This window comes from Callospermophilus lateralis, chromosome 16, assembly GCF_048772815.1.
Source record: "Callospermophilus lateralis isolate mCalLat2 chromosome 16, mCalLat2.hap1, whole genome shotgun sequence".
Classification (NCBI taxonomy): domain Eukaryota; kingdom Metazoa; phylum Chordata; class Mammalia; order Rodentia; family Sciuridae; genus Callospermophilus; species Callospermophilus lateralis.
In genome coordinates, this window is record NC_135320.1 from 29253805 (window position 1) to 29270884 (window position 17080).

The following is a 17080-nucleotide window of genomic DNA, read 5'->3' on the forward strand; positions in this document are numbered from 1 at the left end:
TCAGATGAATTCACAACTGTGTGTTCCGGAGGCCAGAACCCATTCACAAAACAAAGGTAGAGTATCTCAGGGCTGTGGAAAACCAGCAGGAAGGTGCTGGTAACAACCAAGGGGTGAAGTGGGTCTATGACTAAGGACCTCTGTAACGTTAAATTTACATTTCACAAAGTATAGACTTAGTGCTACTGAACTATACATACACCTATGGATCATTCAGTAGGTTAACTTCTTGGGTCCTGGAGGGAATACCAACAAACCTTCCCAGTAATATGAACCAGGATGTCAACTTAACCTGCCACATGAAGTTTCTAAAAATTAAGTGATGGTTTTCACCTTGATTGAAATTAGAAATTAAATACAGAGGAAGTAGCTGGCATTTTACACACAGTACCACATTTCCGAGAGATTCAATTAAAAAGAAATAAATAATGTCATAGTAATTTTGCTTCCCCCCCACCAAAAAAATAAAAACATTATGAATTTTGGTTTGCTTTCAAAGAATCTGATAAATCAATTTTTAAGGCATTGATAGTTAATGTCCTGTTTTACAAAATAAGGGAAAGTCTTTCCACTTAAGGTGAAAGAGTAAAACGTGAAAACAGAAAGCATTCCAAGAGCTCATTTCAACAACCACAGTAGCAGCAGTTATAATAGAAGTATTTAACATTTATTGGGCACTTATCGAATGCCACATGCTGTGCTAAAAACTTTACAGCCATTATCTCATTTAAGCCTCATAATAATCCTGCGAAATTGGTAGAATTATTATCCTCAGGAAACTAAGGCTCAAGGAAGTTAAGTAAGTATTACAAAAAATTTAGAAGAATCACATGCAAATGGATCTCTCAGTGAGCATGAAGGCTGTGGTCTTCATAGCTCTGGGCTCCTGCTCCCACCAACCTGTGCCAGGTGTGAGGGGCAGAGTCCTGGCAGCATCACCCAGTGTGTGTCCACCGGACAGAGTAGTAGGGGGTGTGAAATGGCACAGGAAACACTAAGTGAAAGAAGTAAACTGATACCTCTTTCCACTTTCCTATTCTTGGAATTAAATTCATAGTTAACATGAAATACCACTCCAGCATCTAACATCATTCAATACGTCAATGTGAGAAGTTTATTAAAACTGATCTTGTGATTTTATGAATGGCAAGTCTTTAAACTGGTTTTTTGTTTGTTTTCCTTTACCAGTGATACCCTAGCCTAAAGACCTTATTTACATGTCAATATTGATTTTTAACTTTCTTGCAAAAACTAACTTTAAGCTCAGCTCTAAAGACAGATCTTTTCCAAAATTAGACTGTAAAATGCTTCCTTTCTTGAGCTAAGTCTTACATTTCCAAGTAAGAGGGACACCTGCTGAGTGAGAGGTCAAGAGGTGTGAGACATGCACAGGAAGGCCACAGTTACCTTACACCAGTGGGAAGATGATGGGCTCCTGTAACATTTTCCACTGTTCAGATGAACATATTGAAAGTAAAGGGGGTGAGGGGACCACAGGAATAGCTGATGGAAAAGAAATACAACGTGGCATTTCACTCAATCATCAAACACTTTCCCAAACAACTCTGACTTTTCTCCTTTAATCAGGATATGCCTGTATGTACTCCAAAAGCTCTCCTTCATGGAAAGGTCTCTGTGGTATGAGAGCAATCAAAAATGGAGTCAGCTCAATAATGGGCAATTTAAAGCAAAGTCAGCATATCCTACACACTTATTGTCCCAGCTCCTTTTCTCCCTGAGGTTACTCACAGATTATCTATGGATTTACAGCTGGTACAACAGACGATGGAGAGTAACATTATTAAAATATCAAGAATAAGGTGAAAGGTTAAATTCTCCAGGTTAGTTCCTGACTGCCCATTTCTGGCCACCTCCAAAGTGATATTAGTTTAGTGTCTCTTCATGCTAACATTTAGCACCATTTTTAAAATTAACAGTGAAAACAAACATATCATAACTCTGAATAACCCCACAGTTTTATGTTTTTTAAAGTTAATGGGAATGTTCAGGCCATAAAAGTATGTTCAAGCCATAAGAGTCCATAAAGAAATATCATCTAAAAATTAATTTAAAATATTCTTCTATTCAGTAAGAATGTTAAGTCTATATACACCCCTTTCATTGAAGAGCATATTAAAGATATAACTTAAAAGGTTAGAAAAAGGATGATCTCGATTTCCTTGCCTACTAACTAGCAGGGAAATACACCCTGCAACCTCCTAACCCTCTACACTAAGCAGCCACTGGCAAGAGGCCAGAAACTTCACAGCCCACCAAGAGGAGGAGGGTAGGATTCCCATGCTGGCGCTGCAACCCCACTACAGCCAGCCAAGGAGGAGGCAGGCAGGACACAACACAACTCCAGAGAGAACACCTGCCATTCAAAACAAAGTTTCCCAACATTCCCACCTACAAATCCTAGAGAGCCTACAACTCTTCAGCCCTCAGCTCAAACAGAAAAGCTCTTGGGATTAGTAACTCTTGCTCACATCTTAAAATAACCATTTTTGCTTTTACAAAGTTAGGGCTAAAGTCTTGGGATTCTCCTGAAGTCTAAGGTGCAGAACTACTTAGAATTAAACACAGTGAGCAGTGGAAAAGAACAGGTCAAACCCATTTTAAAACCGATCAGAAACATTTTCTTCATTAGGGAGCATTGAAAAGGCATGTTTCCTTTGAATAACTATCTGAATAGCTGATGGCTAATTCAGACACTGAAACAAGAGGTAAAGAAACACCTTACCTGGCCATCACCTTTCATTGTCCTAGAAACTGCCTGCCAAAAAAGCAAGCAGGATGATGAGTGTATCTACACCAACTTTTTAAGATGGTGCCAGCTGCTTAGTATTTTACCAACTCCTTTCACTTCTCCAGTATCGCCACCCCTACGTGGCATGCTGTAGTCCTAGAAGGTTCTCCTGTATTTTTTACACTAAGTGAAGAAAAACAAAAGAAGAAAATCTCGCTCCTGGTATGACAACAATGCACTATCACCTACTAAAGTTTTGCAAGGCAAAGCACAAGTTTGCTACTGACTTCCTTTGCAGATAAGAGCTGCATTCAGCAACAGGGTAAATGAGGGCCACTTCTCTGTGGTGACTTAAAGCTTATCTACTGATTTACAGCTATAACCACAGACAATGGAGCATAACTTCAGGATAACAAGACCAAGGAAAATTGTCCAGGTGAGTTCTAATAGTGGTCTCCCCCAAACTGCCCCTAACCCACTTTCTAATACCTGCCCAGTGAATCATCATTCTGCAGGTACTACCTTTCTCAATGATTGATGAAATGTAAGAAAAAGAAAAAAACTAAAGCAGAGAAGAAAAAGCCAAAGAAAAATGTGGGGGGACACATAAGAGTTAAAATGAAGGCTTTCTCCCTTACCCTTGTGGACCAATTTCATGAAGAAACAAGCAGTACTTCTGGAAACAAAGAGAAATTCTCAGTTGCCAGGGTGGTTGTTGTGGGGTGAGAGAATAATTTTAATTACTGAGTGTATCCAACAAAACGATGAACTAAAATGTTCAGAATGCTACTTCTTCCTACAGGATAGACACAACTTAAACAGCTTACTAGGGACTCCAAACATGAAATCTCACTTCTTTTCATAAAATGATACTGATCTCTCTTTTACACACATACACCTCTAATACTGTCCTTACTGATGATAACCAGTGATTCCACTTTAATACCTACCAAAGCTGGGTAACATATATCTTGGAAGATGGCTGCCACAGATTAAACCACTTAAAATGTATTATTTTTCATGAATTTATAATGACTTTTTTTTTTAAATCCTTTGAAGCAACTAGCATGGCACTGTCTGGCACCGTGCTGTTCAATACAGCAATCATCAGCCCCACACAGCTACTGAGCACCCGAAATAATATTCACCCCCACACCGTGTAAAACACACGATCTCAAATACTTATGTGAAATATTTCACTTGTTACAATGATTATATGTTGGAATAACAACTGTGATGTACTGGGGGGTTGTGGCTCAGCGGTACAGTGATCACCTAGCACATGCGAGGCGCTGGGATCAAACCTCAGCACCACATTAAAAAAAATAATAAACAAATAAAATAAAGGTATTGTGCCCAATTACAACTAAATTTTTTTTAAAAAAACTGTGATATACTGGATTAATAATAATTACTAAAATTAGTTTTAACGGGTTTTTTTTAATGTGGCTACTAGAATATCTTTTTAATATTTTTTTTTAGTTGCCAATGGACCTTTATTTTATTTATTTAAATAAATAAATTATTTATTTTATTTATTTAAAAAAATATATGTGGTGTTGAGAATCTAACATAGTACCTCGAACATGCTAGGCAATGCTCTATCACTGAGCTACAACCCCAGCCCCATAGAATACCTTAATTAACATGTGGCTTATACTTGTTGCAGCTCTGTGATCTAGAACATAATAAATACTCAAAATGTTATAAATAACAAAATTCTCCATCTACCCTACTAGTGGAGGTCTTTGTCTCCCTTCCACACACACCTCTCCCTCCGTCTTCCACCATACTGCCAATCTCTGTCCTTAATATGGTGCTTGCAACCTAACAAGCACTAAATTAAAATTTCTTTAATGTAGTTGAATGAGGGCAACCAAGATACAAAACAGAAATGCAGCATGTAAATGTGACTTCTTAAAAGTTAAGAAAGTCAACTGGCTCCTTGGGATACCTAGCCAGAGGCTCAATACGCAGCTTCAAAAGAAAACTATAAAACTAAATTCTCATTACCTACAACACTTTCCATAACCTCAGAAAATAATATTCCTTTACAATTTAGGCCCATCATGGTGGCACACACCTATAATCCCAGTGACCTAAGAAGCTAAGGCAGGAAAATTACAAGTTTAAGGCTGGCCTTGAACTTGTAATTTTCCTGCCTTAGCTTCTCAAAAAAAAAGAAAAAGAAAAAGAAAGAAAGAAAAAAGAACTAGAGATGTAATTCAGTGGTCAAGCACCCAAGGTTCAATACCCAGTGCCCAAAAAATAAATAAAAAGTTACCTAATCGGCAAGGCTACCACGAAGCTGGCTCGTGCTTTCAGACCAAGGGGTAAAAGGAAGGACTGACGGACTAGAAATTTTCCTCTGCTTGAACTCTACATTTGGCATGTTCTACTTTAACCCATTGAATTTCTGATCTCTGGGATGAACCAGCAGCTATTCTGAGGGAAAATGCAAGCGGTTACTTATTAAGCCATTCTGTTAAGTACATTCAGGTAGTCAGAAGAAAAACTTCAGAGCCTTCATGGAAAACAATACTGGTGCAAGCAACCAGTGGGCCAAGCAAGCAGCAGTAAAGGCCAATGACTTGCTTTACCAAAGGTCGGGAAGAGAGAACCACAGGCCACCAGGATGAGGGAAATACAGTGGGGTCCTCTGCCTTCTGGGAGCACCAGAAGGGCCACCGGCTGGCTTCAATGAGGTCCAGCTGGAGTGCCTGTCTTCTGGGTACACTTGGAAAAGCCCCTGAAATGCCACTTAGGTGACAAGATATTCTATTTTCCATCTTCCTCTGTCTTTTTTTTTTCCCCTGCTGGGAATAGAACCTCCAGAGGCATCCCCAGCCCTTTTTATTTTTTCTTTTGAGACAAGGCCTTGCTAAGTTGCCCAGGTTGGTCTCAGCCTCCTGAGTCATTGGGATTACAGGCCTGCACTACTATGTCCAGTTTCCTCAGATTTCTTTAAGAATGTGAAAGTATAATGTCAAAGGCAGTGTTGGTAGGTATCTCTCTCCATTAAAAACACTTTTTTTTTTTTCTATTTCTAATCACAACGTGCACTGAAGATGCTTGAGATGTATGGTCATCTTTTTGTACAGATTTACCTTAGAGTTACCAATTACTCTGCCCATATCTGAAATTCTCCATTTACCAGTAATTTCAGTAAAGGATTGACTCCACTTGAGATTTAACAGGAAAAGATTTTCCCAGACAAGATTTAAAAAAAAAAAAAAAAAAAAAAATATTCAAAAGATGTCATGGAAAGAGAGAATTGAAAAAACACCACTTCTAAATCTTTTTTAATCTCTTAGGGGAAAATGATTATCCATTTCCTCAATCTTATGGTTCCCTCAAACTCTTTTCCTACTTCTGTTCTACTTTATGATGACTGTATTTCAGGATCAAATTAAGGAAAGGAGGGCAAATATATCCAAAATATGCTTATTCTAAGAATACAATGTTACAGACCCTAAAAATTCCACAAAAACTTTCTGAAAGAGCAACCCACCAACAGCAACACCTGTGTAGACTGCACAGTTCAAGTTATTCGAAACTCATGAACTTGCCTGTGACCTGAAGGATAATCGATCCACTTACTCATCTTTGTTTGGATAAGTTTTTCAAATGAACCAAAAGCCATTCTTTGGGCTGTGGTTGTAGCTCAGCGGTAGAGTGCTCACGTAGCATGTGTGCAGTGTGGGTTCGATCCTCAGCACTACATATGGATAAAAAAATAAAATAAAGGTATTGTGTCCAACTACAATTAAAAAAAAATATTTAAAAAAAAAGAAAAAGAAAAACAAGCTATTCTTGCTTTTCTTCTGTGTTGTTCGCATCCATGTCCATGGTGTATGGATAAATGCTCCATGCCTGTTACAACCCCCTCTCCATTCTGCACACTCCTGATTGATATAGAGCACCCAAGGGTGCCATTTCCATGCTGAAAATCTCCCAGAGCACCCCAAGGACACAGGCCAGGCCTATGTAGCTCTCTCTCTCCCAGACCTCAGTCCAGTATACAGGGGACTCAGCAGGCCCATGGGGCTCTCATCTTTACACTCACTGTGTGCTCCTAAGGCTCAAACTCTTATCCTCCCCTGTTACTCATCCATTTCCCAACTGAGATTCTGCACATTTCAGCAAGAACATCAACTGCCCCCAAAAACCCCTCACAGACTGCAGCCTCTAAGACTGAGTGACCCAGTGCTGGTCTCAACAGTACACTTTTCATGGCATATCCTTGCCAGCAAGATCATTCTCTTCCCCCTGTGAGGGCATACAGAGAGCCTCAACATTTGATCAATGTTTCCTGAAACCAAGAAATTAAACTCAAACAACTATGACTACATTTGACATTGAAATAAGTGACTTTTTTAAAAAAACTTTTAAACAATGGTGAACACTAGCGAACACTAGAGAGATAATCACATACCAATTTGGGGTCCCTGCCATGTACTTAAACCATGTTACTCTTAATCTCACTATGCCTCTATCCAGAAAGGTGTATGAAACTTTAAAAATAATCAAATCAAGGCAATCCAACCCAGGGTCTCACATGTGCTAAGAATACACTCTACCACTAAACTACACTCCTGGAACCTGGTCTATTTTTAAATGATTAAGGAACCAATATTTTTAACTTTCCTCAGTTTAAATATCTTCAACAGTAGATAGACATTCTTACATATAACCCACATAAACACAAGTTCTTTGGAATTCCCAATCATTTTTAAGAATGTGGAGGTCTGAGATAAAAAAAGATTTGAGAACCACTGTTCTAATGAGGTAAAAGAAACATAAGTTAGAGTTTTCCTTTTCTCTGTAAATCTTACTAAATAATCAAAAGTCAAGAGCTTTAGTTAAAGGATATGTCCATAGACCAAAATGTACAAATTTGCATGTTTTGATTCAGTGAGTTTTTAAAAAAATATTTTCCTTTAACTTTTCAATATAAAGTTGAGTTTCTCTCTAAAGAAACTTAGATGTTACATGATTTAGAAAATATCAATTCAGAACGCATGAAACAAAGAGCATAACTTGTTCTTTAAAAATGTAAAATTCAAGAGTCAACAAGTCTATATAAAATAAGCTAAAATGCATGCTTATTTCAAACTAAGCTAGCTACCTTCCTTACTACCCAACATAATTTTGAACCACCACTCTGTAATATACAAAATGGAAAAAAAAAATCTAATAGTTCTAAAGCAAAGCATAGTTAGACAGTTATATTTGGCAAAAGAGAGGAAGTCATTTAAGGGGGAAAGAGATTTTCCTCTATGTGACAGCATTGTGGATTACCCATATCATTATCCTTCTCACACCTTGTAACATGAGCTGAAGGAGAGGAGGATTCTTGTACAAATCATACTTTTTAGTTATTTTATAACTAAGGCTATATTTCATAATATTTAACTGTTTCTTAAAAATAAAATTAATTTTACATTGTACCTATGTCGGTAATGACAATTATAAAACAAGGTCTGAGTTTTTGGAGATGAGAAACTAAAACCTGGAGAACTACCATCCACAGGGTATCATGGACATTATACAAGGCACTTGATATCTATTGACCCACTTGATGTCAAAGTGCTTTTGGGATAGACACTATTTTTCCTGTTTTACTGATAAAAATCTGAGGTTCAGAAAGATTAAATCACTTGCCCAAGGTTGCCAAGCTACTACTTGGTGAAAGAGGGATTCAAATACCTTGCTCACTTTATGCTCTTCCCAAGACTTTGTGCCCCGCTAGTGTTGTTTTCAAAACTGGGTGTGTCGAAATCTTAAGCGGATACAAAGTTTAACGCAAATAAGAAAGCAAATATGTAACTGTACTTATAAGAAAACTACCTCAAATGTCCTTGTATACATTCCTTCAAAAGTCCCAAAATGTGGGGCTGGGGTTGTGGCTGAGTGGTAGAGCACTTGTCTAGCATGTGTGAGGCACTGGGTTCGATCTTCAGCACCACATAAAAATAAATAAATAAAAAAGGTATTGCGTCCATCTACAACTAAAAATATTAAAAAAAAAAAAAAAAAAGTTCCAAAATTTGTCAATAAAGACACCAGAAGGAGTAGCCACACTTGAGGTCTCCCAATCTCTAGCTCAAGGCATGAAGCCTCTGGCACTCAGACGCCCAATTGCCACAGTCACTAATGTCCTTTGAAGTGTACGTAGAGGTATCTTAAAAGGAAATATGGGGCAAAGCAACAATGCCCATCCAGGGATTTGACCACAATCAATCACAGGGCATCTCCTGCAAATTGGGCTCTTCCTCCAGCTGCTGGAACAAAGACTTAGAAACCAGTACTCTAAAAAGATCCCTTCTTTATTAAGACACTTTCCAAAGAATGCAAAAAAAAGAATATTACTGGACACTAAGTCACACTCATTCCTGCCCTAGAGGCCCCCACGCCCTGGCCTCACTCTGCACTCTGAGCCCCACCCCTTCCCACCTCCTTTGCCGGCAAGACTGGGAGAACAGGTCCCAGAATCCTGCTCTGCAGGGGAACGCCAGTCAGCACTCCAGGTCAGCCGTCAGCTGTGGGCACAGAACCTTCTGACTTCGCACCTCTCCTGGGACTCACGGAGGGTGCCTCACACAGTAGACCGCTTCCCTGAAGGCCTCCACATTCTGAGGTCCCAGGAGCTTTCCAGACCACCACTCTCACAGTCCGGCCCAGGCCCAGGATTCAGAGTCCCTGGAGTGAATTCCACCTAGATGCCTGAGTGGCTTCCTTTCTTGACCAAACCCTTTTACTTCCACATTGCTTCAACCCCTCTGCTCCCACTATCTGATCCAAACTGTCCTTGCAAGCCTGGACAAGTAGTTCACACTTCATCTGTTGCTTCCCCATCTGCCCTGCGTCTCATCACTGTCACTGACTCTCCATTTAGTCCAAATTCCTTAAAACAACACAAAGACCCAACAGTGTGGCCCTGACCTGCACTTTTCAACCTAAAGCCCAGGTTTGTTTCCCATGCCTATTCAGCAAGCTCACCTTGCCATTGCCTGGTTTAGGAAAACCACCCAAAATGTCTTCCCCAGGACCACTTTCTCAGAGTAAATGCTAGCCAAATTCCAAGCACCCTCACCCACAGGCATTTCCTGTCTGGACACTTGTCACATAAACGTGCTTGGTCTTTTACTGTTTCATATTTTCACATTCAGGTTTTGTTTCCCCCAAATTATTTTAAGATCAGAAAGAACAAGCACTATTCCTTTACAGCTCTAAAACCAACTACTGTGACCAAAAAAAAAAAATTGTTGCATCTCTAGATAATCAATACATATTTTTTGAATAGCACTCAGAATAACCTGTACACATAGATATTGTTTTTACATAAATCAAGGACACAAACACCAAACATTATAATGGAAAGATGTCTTTGTTAACAATAGAGCTTAAAATTTAAATGTGCTCTCTCATTCATGAAGGATAACAAAATTCTCAGCTTACAAAAAAAAAAAAAAAAGAAAACTCCTACATCGGTGTTGGGGACCAAAATCTCTTTTAAGACCAAATTCTGTGGATTATGGTTTACTGCGGTTTCCTACAGTTTGAAATTTAAATTCATATTAACATTCAACAGTTGTTAAAATAAGTATTACAGAAGTACATATTTTGCAGCTTCCCAAGAAAAATATCATATGAAAGGAGAGAAGAGGGAGACTATTTTGCTGGATACTGAGTTTCTACTTTGCTGGAAACCAAGTTTCAGCGTATTTTTAAAAGGGAGAGGAAGAGAAAACAAGAAAGAATAGAGAAAGAAGGAAGACAAAAACATTTGTCTCAGAGTCGTCTTGGGTGCCCTGTCCAGCTCCCTGCTTGCAAGGACTCAGCTCCTTACAGGCAGGGACTGGTCTGTTACCTACACATCTGCATCCTGACACAATTCCTGAGATGGGGGTGTTCTGAGGATTATAGATGAATAGGTGCATAAGCCAAAAAAGTGAGTAAATAAAGAGAGCAACGGGGGAAAAAAGAGAGATTCTGAGGCAACTTACAAGATAAAAAGTAAGGAGCTCATAATGAAAAACCTTTCATGAAGTTTAAAGGAAATTCTATTAGACAAGTTAACCGTGCTGAATTTTACGTTGCAGTGCAGGCGGCTTCTGCGTCCCCTTACCTGATGCACAGGCACTTTCTGCGGGGTGTTCTGGGGTGATGGGTGGAGCTGTGCCCAAGGCTGGTGATGAGGGTGTGGGGGTGAAGACTGGTGGTGCAAGCCTGGGTGGGGCTGCAGAGGAGGACAGGTTGGCAACTGCTGAAAAGACGGCTGCTGACCAGGATGTTGTTGGCCAGGTATCAGTCGTTCCTGGATTGCTTGTGGATCTGCAAGGCCAACACCAGGACAACCATTTGGTCTCATGTGCCCGGTCAACTCCCTCGGTGCCGAGGACATGCCCATAAACGGACGAGACTGCTGCATGTTTCTGGGGCCCATATTCCTCTGTCCAATTCCCATGGCACCAGGGGGCTGGTGAGACGGTTGAGGGTGGGGCATATTTGGATAACTGCCAACTTCCATTGGTATCCCAGCACTTCCAGGCCTGACTTGTGGAGGAGGAGTGCCTGCTGGGTTACTCATTGCTTTCATGGGTGACATGGGAGGTGGAGAGGCATAAGTTCCCTGAGGCTGTGAAGGATGCATAGTTTGTGTGTTCATTTGGTTAAGTGAGCCACTGGGGTGGATGGGCTGCTGGTGCATTAGTCCTTGACCACTGTTTGATGGGAATCCTACAGCATTGGGGTATCTTGGTACGGACTGATTCATTGGAGTATTATTTGTAAGGCCTAAATTTTGATTCATCCCTGTATTGTTAACTAATCCCTGATTTAGGTTACTGTAAGGATATCGAGAATACTGCCCTGAGTTGTTTATAGTAGGAGAGGGGACTGTCTGGCTCCGAGAACTAAAGTTAAGGGTTTGTGGTCTAACAGCCCCTTGTTGAGGAGGATTCGGAGAGAATCTGGGACTGTGGGCAACGGATTCTCCATGGAGAGCAGTAGGGGGGTGGTGATGGAACTGCTGCACCGAGTGACGCAAGGAAGGTGCCATGCTGGGACTCTGTTGGGGCACGTGGGACAAGTGGCCAGGTCCTGAGGTGGCAATGAAAGGATTTCCCTGATTGAGGCCCTCTTGACCTTGGGAAAACTGGCTCATCCTCTGCTGTGGCTGACCATGCTGCTGCATGGAAAAATCCCCACGTGCCATATAGCTGCCCATCTGCTGCATGTGCTGAGGGTGGCCCTGCGCTGGTGGCCCCGAGGGAGCCGGCTGCGGTGGCTGTGGCTGTGGCTGTGGCTGCTGCTGGTAGGGGGCTCGAATCTGGTCTGGTACCTGAACAGCCCGGGGCCCCCACATAGAGCCACTGTCCACAAAAGATTGCCCGTGCCTTTCGTTCTGCATGCCAGGGTAGACTCCCATTTGACCCCCGCCACTGCCCCCATGGGGCACCTGGGGAACGGGAGGGGCGTGATACTGCGAGTGCGGAGAGGCCAGTCCGTTCCCAGGGGCATTGCTCATCATTCTGTTAGGCTGATCCATCAGATGCATCTTCTGTTGTTCGTACTGATTATAGTGATCGAAATGGGTCAACTTTGTTTGATTTTGATTAGTGGAGGGATGATGAAGGGATGGTTGCAAAGAGGCAAAGCCTTGGTCTATCGGCATTTGCTGACCCATGGGATTTACTGGATTTTCAGGGTATCCACATTCTCCAAGGCCTTCAAGGCCTTCGCTGAAGATATTCCCATCCTCGCCAAAAAGACTCATCATTCCTGGATCCGCCATCTTCTTCCAACACACGGCTCCTCCAAACTACAGCTCAGGAGCTTGTCTGTGCTTCACTTCACTGAGGTGTTTGTCCTCAAAGCCTATAATCCTTAACTAATCTTCTTCATGTCATTCCATATTTCTTTAATTCTCTTGGACCCTGCAGTGTCAGGCAAAGTCTGGATATAGGTCCTAGAAGGGAGTGGGAAATGGGGAGGAGGAAGGAAGAAAACAAAGAATTAGGAACAAATAATAAAAACTGACAGTATTTTACACATTTGAATTTGGTTTCCATCAACAATACTAATCTAGCCCCCTCGCTGAGCTGTATTTTATAAATCTAGTTCACTTTAAGAGAAACTCATTAGCTTCTACCAGAAGCATTATTATGATCGGTTACTTAGAAAGCAAGCAAAACACTAACCTTAACCTTAAATTAATCCATTCACTACACTTCCTAGCGTTCCATTCTTGGATGGAACAGAACAAAAGAACACAACATGAAGCAGCAGCAGCTGCCACAGCAGGCAAGCAGATGTATGAATATAGCCAAGCAGCCCATCTGCTGAACTAAAGCCCTGGAAATGCTCTGGTTACCAACAGCCCGCCCTTAACCTTATTCCCCTGAGCAGTGTAATCAGATGAGCGGCAGCAGCACCGAGGGCTGTGAAAAGCCCAACTTAGTTAAATTGACTAGCGGATTATACAAATACCAAAATCAGTCATTTTGCACAAATTAGATATTTACAGCCTATATAAAACTATATAACAGCAGCAGAGGCATTGAACAAGAAAGTGCCCATAACGACGTTGAAAAGCAAGCTTGAGAACAGTATTAATAAATTCATAATTTCATTATGTTTAATGGCAGGAATACACAAGATTCAGAAAGAGACTACAAGAAAAGCTTTCATTCTCCAAGAGGACCAATTTCACTCATGGCTCGGGGCCCACCATGTTCCCAATCTGTGCTGATGGCAGAAGGATCCAATCACCAGGCTCATTTTTCACCCACAGGCACACCACGCTCTGGTAATGGATCAGGACCCCATGTGCCCACTCAAGGAAACTCTTAACTGGATGGGCACTTTGTAGAGGATGATTACTCTTGTTAGTAGAAACAAAGACCCTCTCCCCAAACTAGTCAATAATGAAACTTATTTTAATAGAACAAGGTTCAAAATATCCATGAGAACCTCACCACTCCCTTAAGCCCTTTACAGACAAGGCAGGCATGCGGGAAAGTGGGCAGGCACATCCATCAGCATCCTATGTGCTTCCAACGCACAGTGCACACTACCAAATGCTCTGCATTTTATCCAAAATCTTCACAGATTTACTGTCAGATTAAAATAACCAATTTAAAGAATACTTCAACAATCAAAACAGGAAAATGTTTTTGTTGAGGGTTAATAGAACTAAACCTAAGAAAGAACTAATTCATATAAGAAAAATGCCTAAAATCTTAGACATCTTTGGAATTTTTTTTTTTTCTCTTTTTAGCACATTAAGCATTGTGTGATATTGGTCCACTTAGGGGGAAAACAGTATGTTGTTGAAGAATTTCCAAAGTGATGCTATAAACAGACTTGGTCATAACCTCCACTGACAGGCTTCCACAGGAGTAGGGCAATGAACAATGGCGACCAACTCCACTGCAGACTTACCAGTGAGACAGATAAAAATTCCACCTCTGCCCATCTTATTCTAACATATTCCTAACAAGGGGAGAATTCTGCTTACAGACAATGTAAACAACATTTCTGCTCACTGTCAGGACTACAGACAGAACACCTGAGTAGGTCTCCAGGTCTGCAGTTTTCAGGTGACAGCTGTCAACTAAAGTCAAAGGTCTCCTCACTCCACCGCTAACTGCCATGAATTTTCTGATCCACTTTCTCCAAATACAGAGGTCAAACGGGCGAGAATCAGGTGTGCATGAAAGCAGTGTTGCTGGAAACAGGCCGCTTTCCTGCACAGCTACTCGAGTTCCAAAAATCAAGAGCAGTAAAAATATCCCATGCCAAATGCAAAGAATGTTTACAAATTGAATTTACTCCTAAATGGCTTAAGTAGTCAGCCTTCATTTATTCAAGGTTCATTCTAACTTTCATGAAAATAAACCCTGGAATAGACTTGATAATAGCTTAACACAGCCACAGAGACGAACCACATATCAAAACAACCTTTCGCGTTCGCTTAGGGAAAGTAAGATCTACTTTTAAATGTCCTGGAAAGCCTTGTTCCATGGGATAAACAAGGGATCCATCAAGTGTCACAGGAGGAAATGCCAGTGACTGGATGGAGCCACCCAACTCCAGTAGGGGGATAGAGGGAGTTAGATGGCCTGGCTCTATGGTGCCAAGCTCTTGTTGGCCCAATGAGCAGGTAGCAGAGGCAGAATCAGCTCAGAGAAGCCATGGTAGAATTGCTGCTTACTTTTTATCAAGTTAAGGCTCAACAGAAAGTGGTAAAGAAGTTGCCTACAGACTTGGGGAGGATCAAGACAGAGTCTGAGAGTACCTGGACCTCACGTAGCTTTACTCCTCTCATTAAGAGACCATCTCTGTGAAGACCTGAAATAGTCCAGCATCACATGGTATCAAGTAAGCATGTCGCCCACAACTACAACCACTCTCAGGTGAGACCCTGCAGAGAAGTTCAAAACCTGTGGTTTCACGACTGTGTTGACAGGGATCACTCACACTTGGGACACCACCAGCGTCTTTCTGCCTCTTTTCTGACCTCCAGACCCAGCTGGCGGCTAAACCAGGAAATCCATCTGGTAGCTGCAGTTCATATTTCTGATTTGAGCTAATCTAATTAAATTATTTTGCTCCTCTTTTTATTTGATTTCATTTGAATGACCACTTCCCCAAGTCACAGCTGCAATGTATAATTCTTTGTTTCTATAAAAGATACTTAAAACTCCTTTTTGAAGGCTCCTCCCTTCTCTGCATTCAATGTGTTTTCTATGCCTAGATTAGCACTGTTCAACTGACCAAAAATAACAGCTATTATCTGTAATTTTTAATTTTCTAGTAGCCACCTTTTAAAAGTTGCCCCCCAAAAAGGAGCAGAATAAATTTAATGGTTTTCACTTAACTCCACGTGTGAAATGTGACGCCTGAACTATAGGTCACCGGGGCATAGGTTTGGGGGTGAGGAAGAGGCACAATGAGGCAATGTGGCTAAGAGCATCACTGATGCTGCAGAGGTACACGGTGACACCAATCCCAGGCACTTCAGAGCTGGCAAGCACTTGGAGACCTTCTGATCCAAACCCCTCTTCACGTAACAGACCACACAAAGCACTTTTACAGACTGAGAAGACCAAACATCTTGTACAAAATACCTTAGTGACCAACAACTCCCCAGAACAAAAGCAGTAAATGGATGAAATGGAAGCTTACTAGTAGGATAAAATAGCAAAGGCCTACCCTGGATCCCCTTTATACAGAGATGAGCTAAAACAACTTGCTGCCATCACTGAACACAAGAGCTTCCTTTCAAAGAAATGTGACTTTTATGAAAATAAAATGTCAAATGTAACTTTTATGAAAAAAAAAAATATGGCAAGTACACTCCACTGATACGATGACTACACATATCATAACTGAGTTGGGGCTATTGATAAGTAAGTATTAGTGGGAATAAGCAGATTAAAAACAGGGAGAGCCAAATCAACAAACGGCACACAAGAGACCAAATGAAAGATCTCTTATAAAAAAAAATTTCTATACAAATTTGTTATTAGCATATAAGTTAAATTCTATTTATTATTATTAAACTTCTTATATATTTGATATGTAAACTTAGATATAAATATATATTTGATAAAGTGAATTTTTGACCTAAACAAAATGTAAACAATTCCTAACTACTCTGAGATTCTCACAGTCCAAAGGTATCTGTACAGCTGAGTTTTAATTTAGTACCACGGTGAAACAGAAATTTTCACATCACAGCTGTGAACTGGAAACCTAACAGGTGAAAACAAAACACCTTTCACTACAAAATATTTCATACAGCTCAACCACTTTTCATCTAATTGTGTATGCAAAAAGTCAACCCAAGGAAACTTTTTCCAAAAAAAATCCAAGACATTTGGCAAGTGTGGTGTCATAAGATGTCTGCCTATTAAATGCTGAAGATTATTTTGCTGGTGTATAGTTTGATTTTCAATTGTTCTCTTTATATCGCTCCCCTCCACCCCCAGAGCCTAAGGTATAGAACATAAGTGTGGCAGTGATTCTGGGGGAATGGGGGTGCAGCATGTACCAGAATTTTCAAGGAAGTGTCTAGCTGCTGGCAAAACAACACATGACCACCGTTACCACAACCCGTGAGGATGCTTCTCTACATCAAGGTGACAAATCACATCAAGAGAGGGAAAGGACCTACACGCTGATTCAGTGAACATAGGGAAGATAAAGGGCTCACATGCTGAAAGCTCTTGCTGGAGGATCAAGACGTCTGTGGACAGCCTCACCTCCAACCAGGCTCTGAAAGTCACTTAGGAAAAAGCAAAGTCCAGCAGGAAGAATGCA

General features: G+C 40.9%; 1 protein-coding gene across 5 annotated transcripts in view; it reads right to left on the bottom strand.

Moving 5' to 3' along the window:
• Positions 1-17080, bottom strand: part of Chd7 (chromodomain helicase DNA binding protein 7) — a 183537-nt gene that overhangs the window by 110529 nt on the left and 55928 nt on the right. For all 5 annotated transcript variants that reach the window (XM_076836465.1, XM_076836464.1, XM_076836466.1 and 2 more), the window contains exon 2: positions 10881-12722. In XM_076836465.1, the coding sequence (XP_076692580.1) occupies positions 10881-12548 (1668 nt within the window). In that variant the 5' untranslated portion in view covers positions 12549-12722. The remainder of the gene's footprint in view (positions 1-10880; positions 12723-17080) is intronic.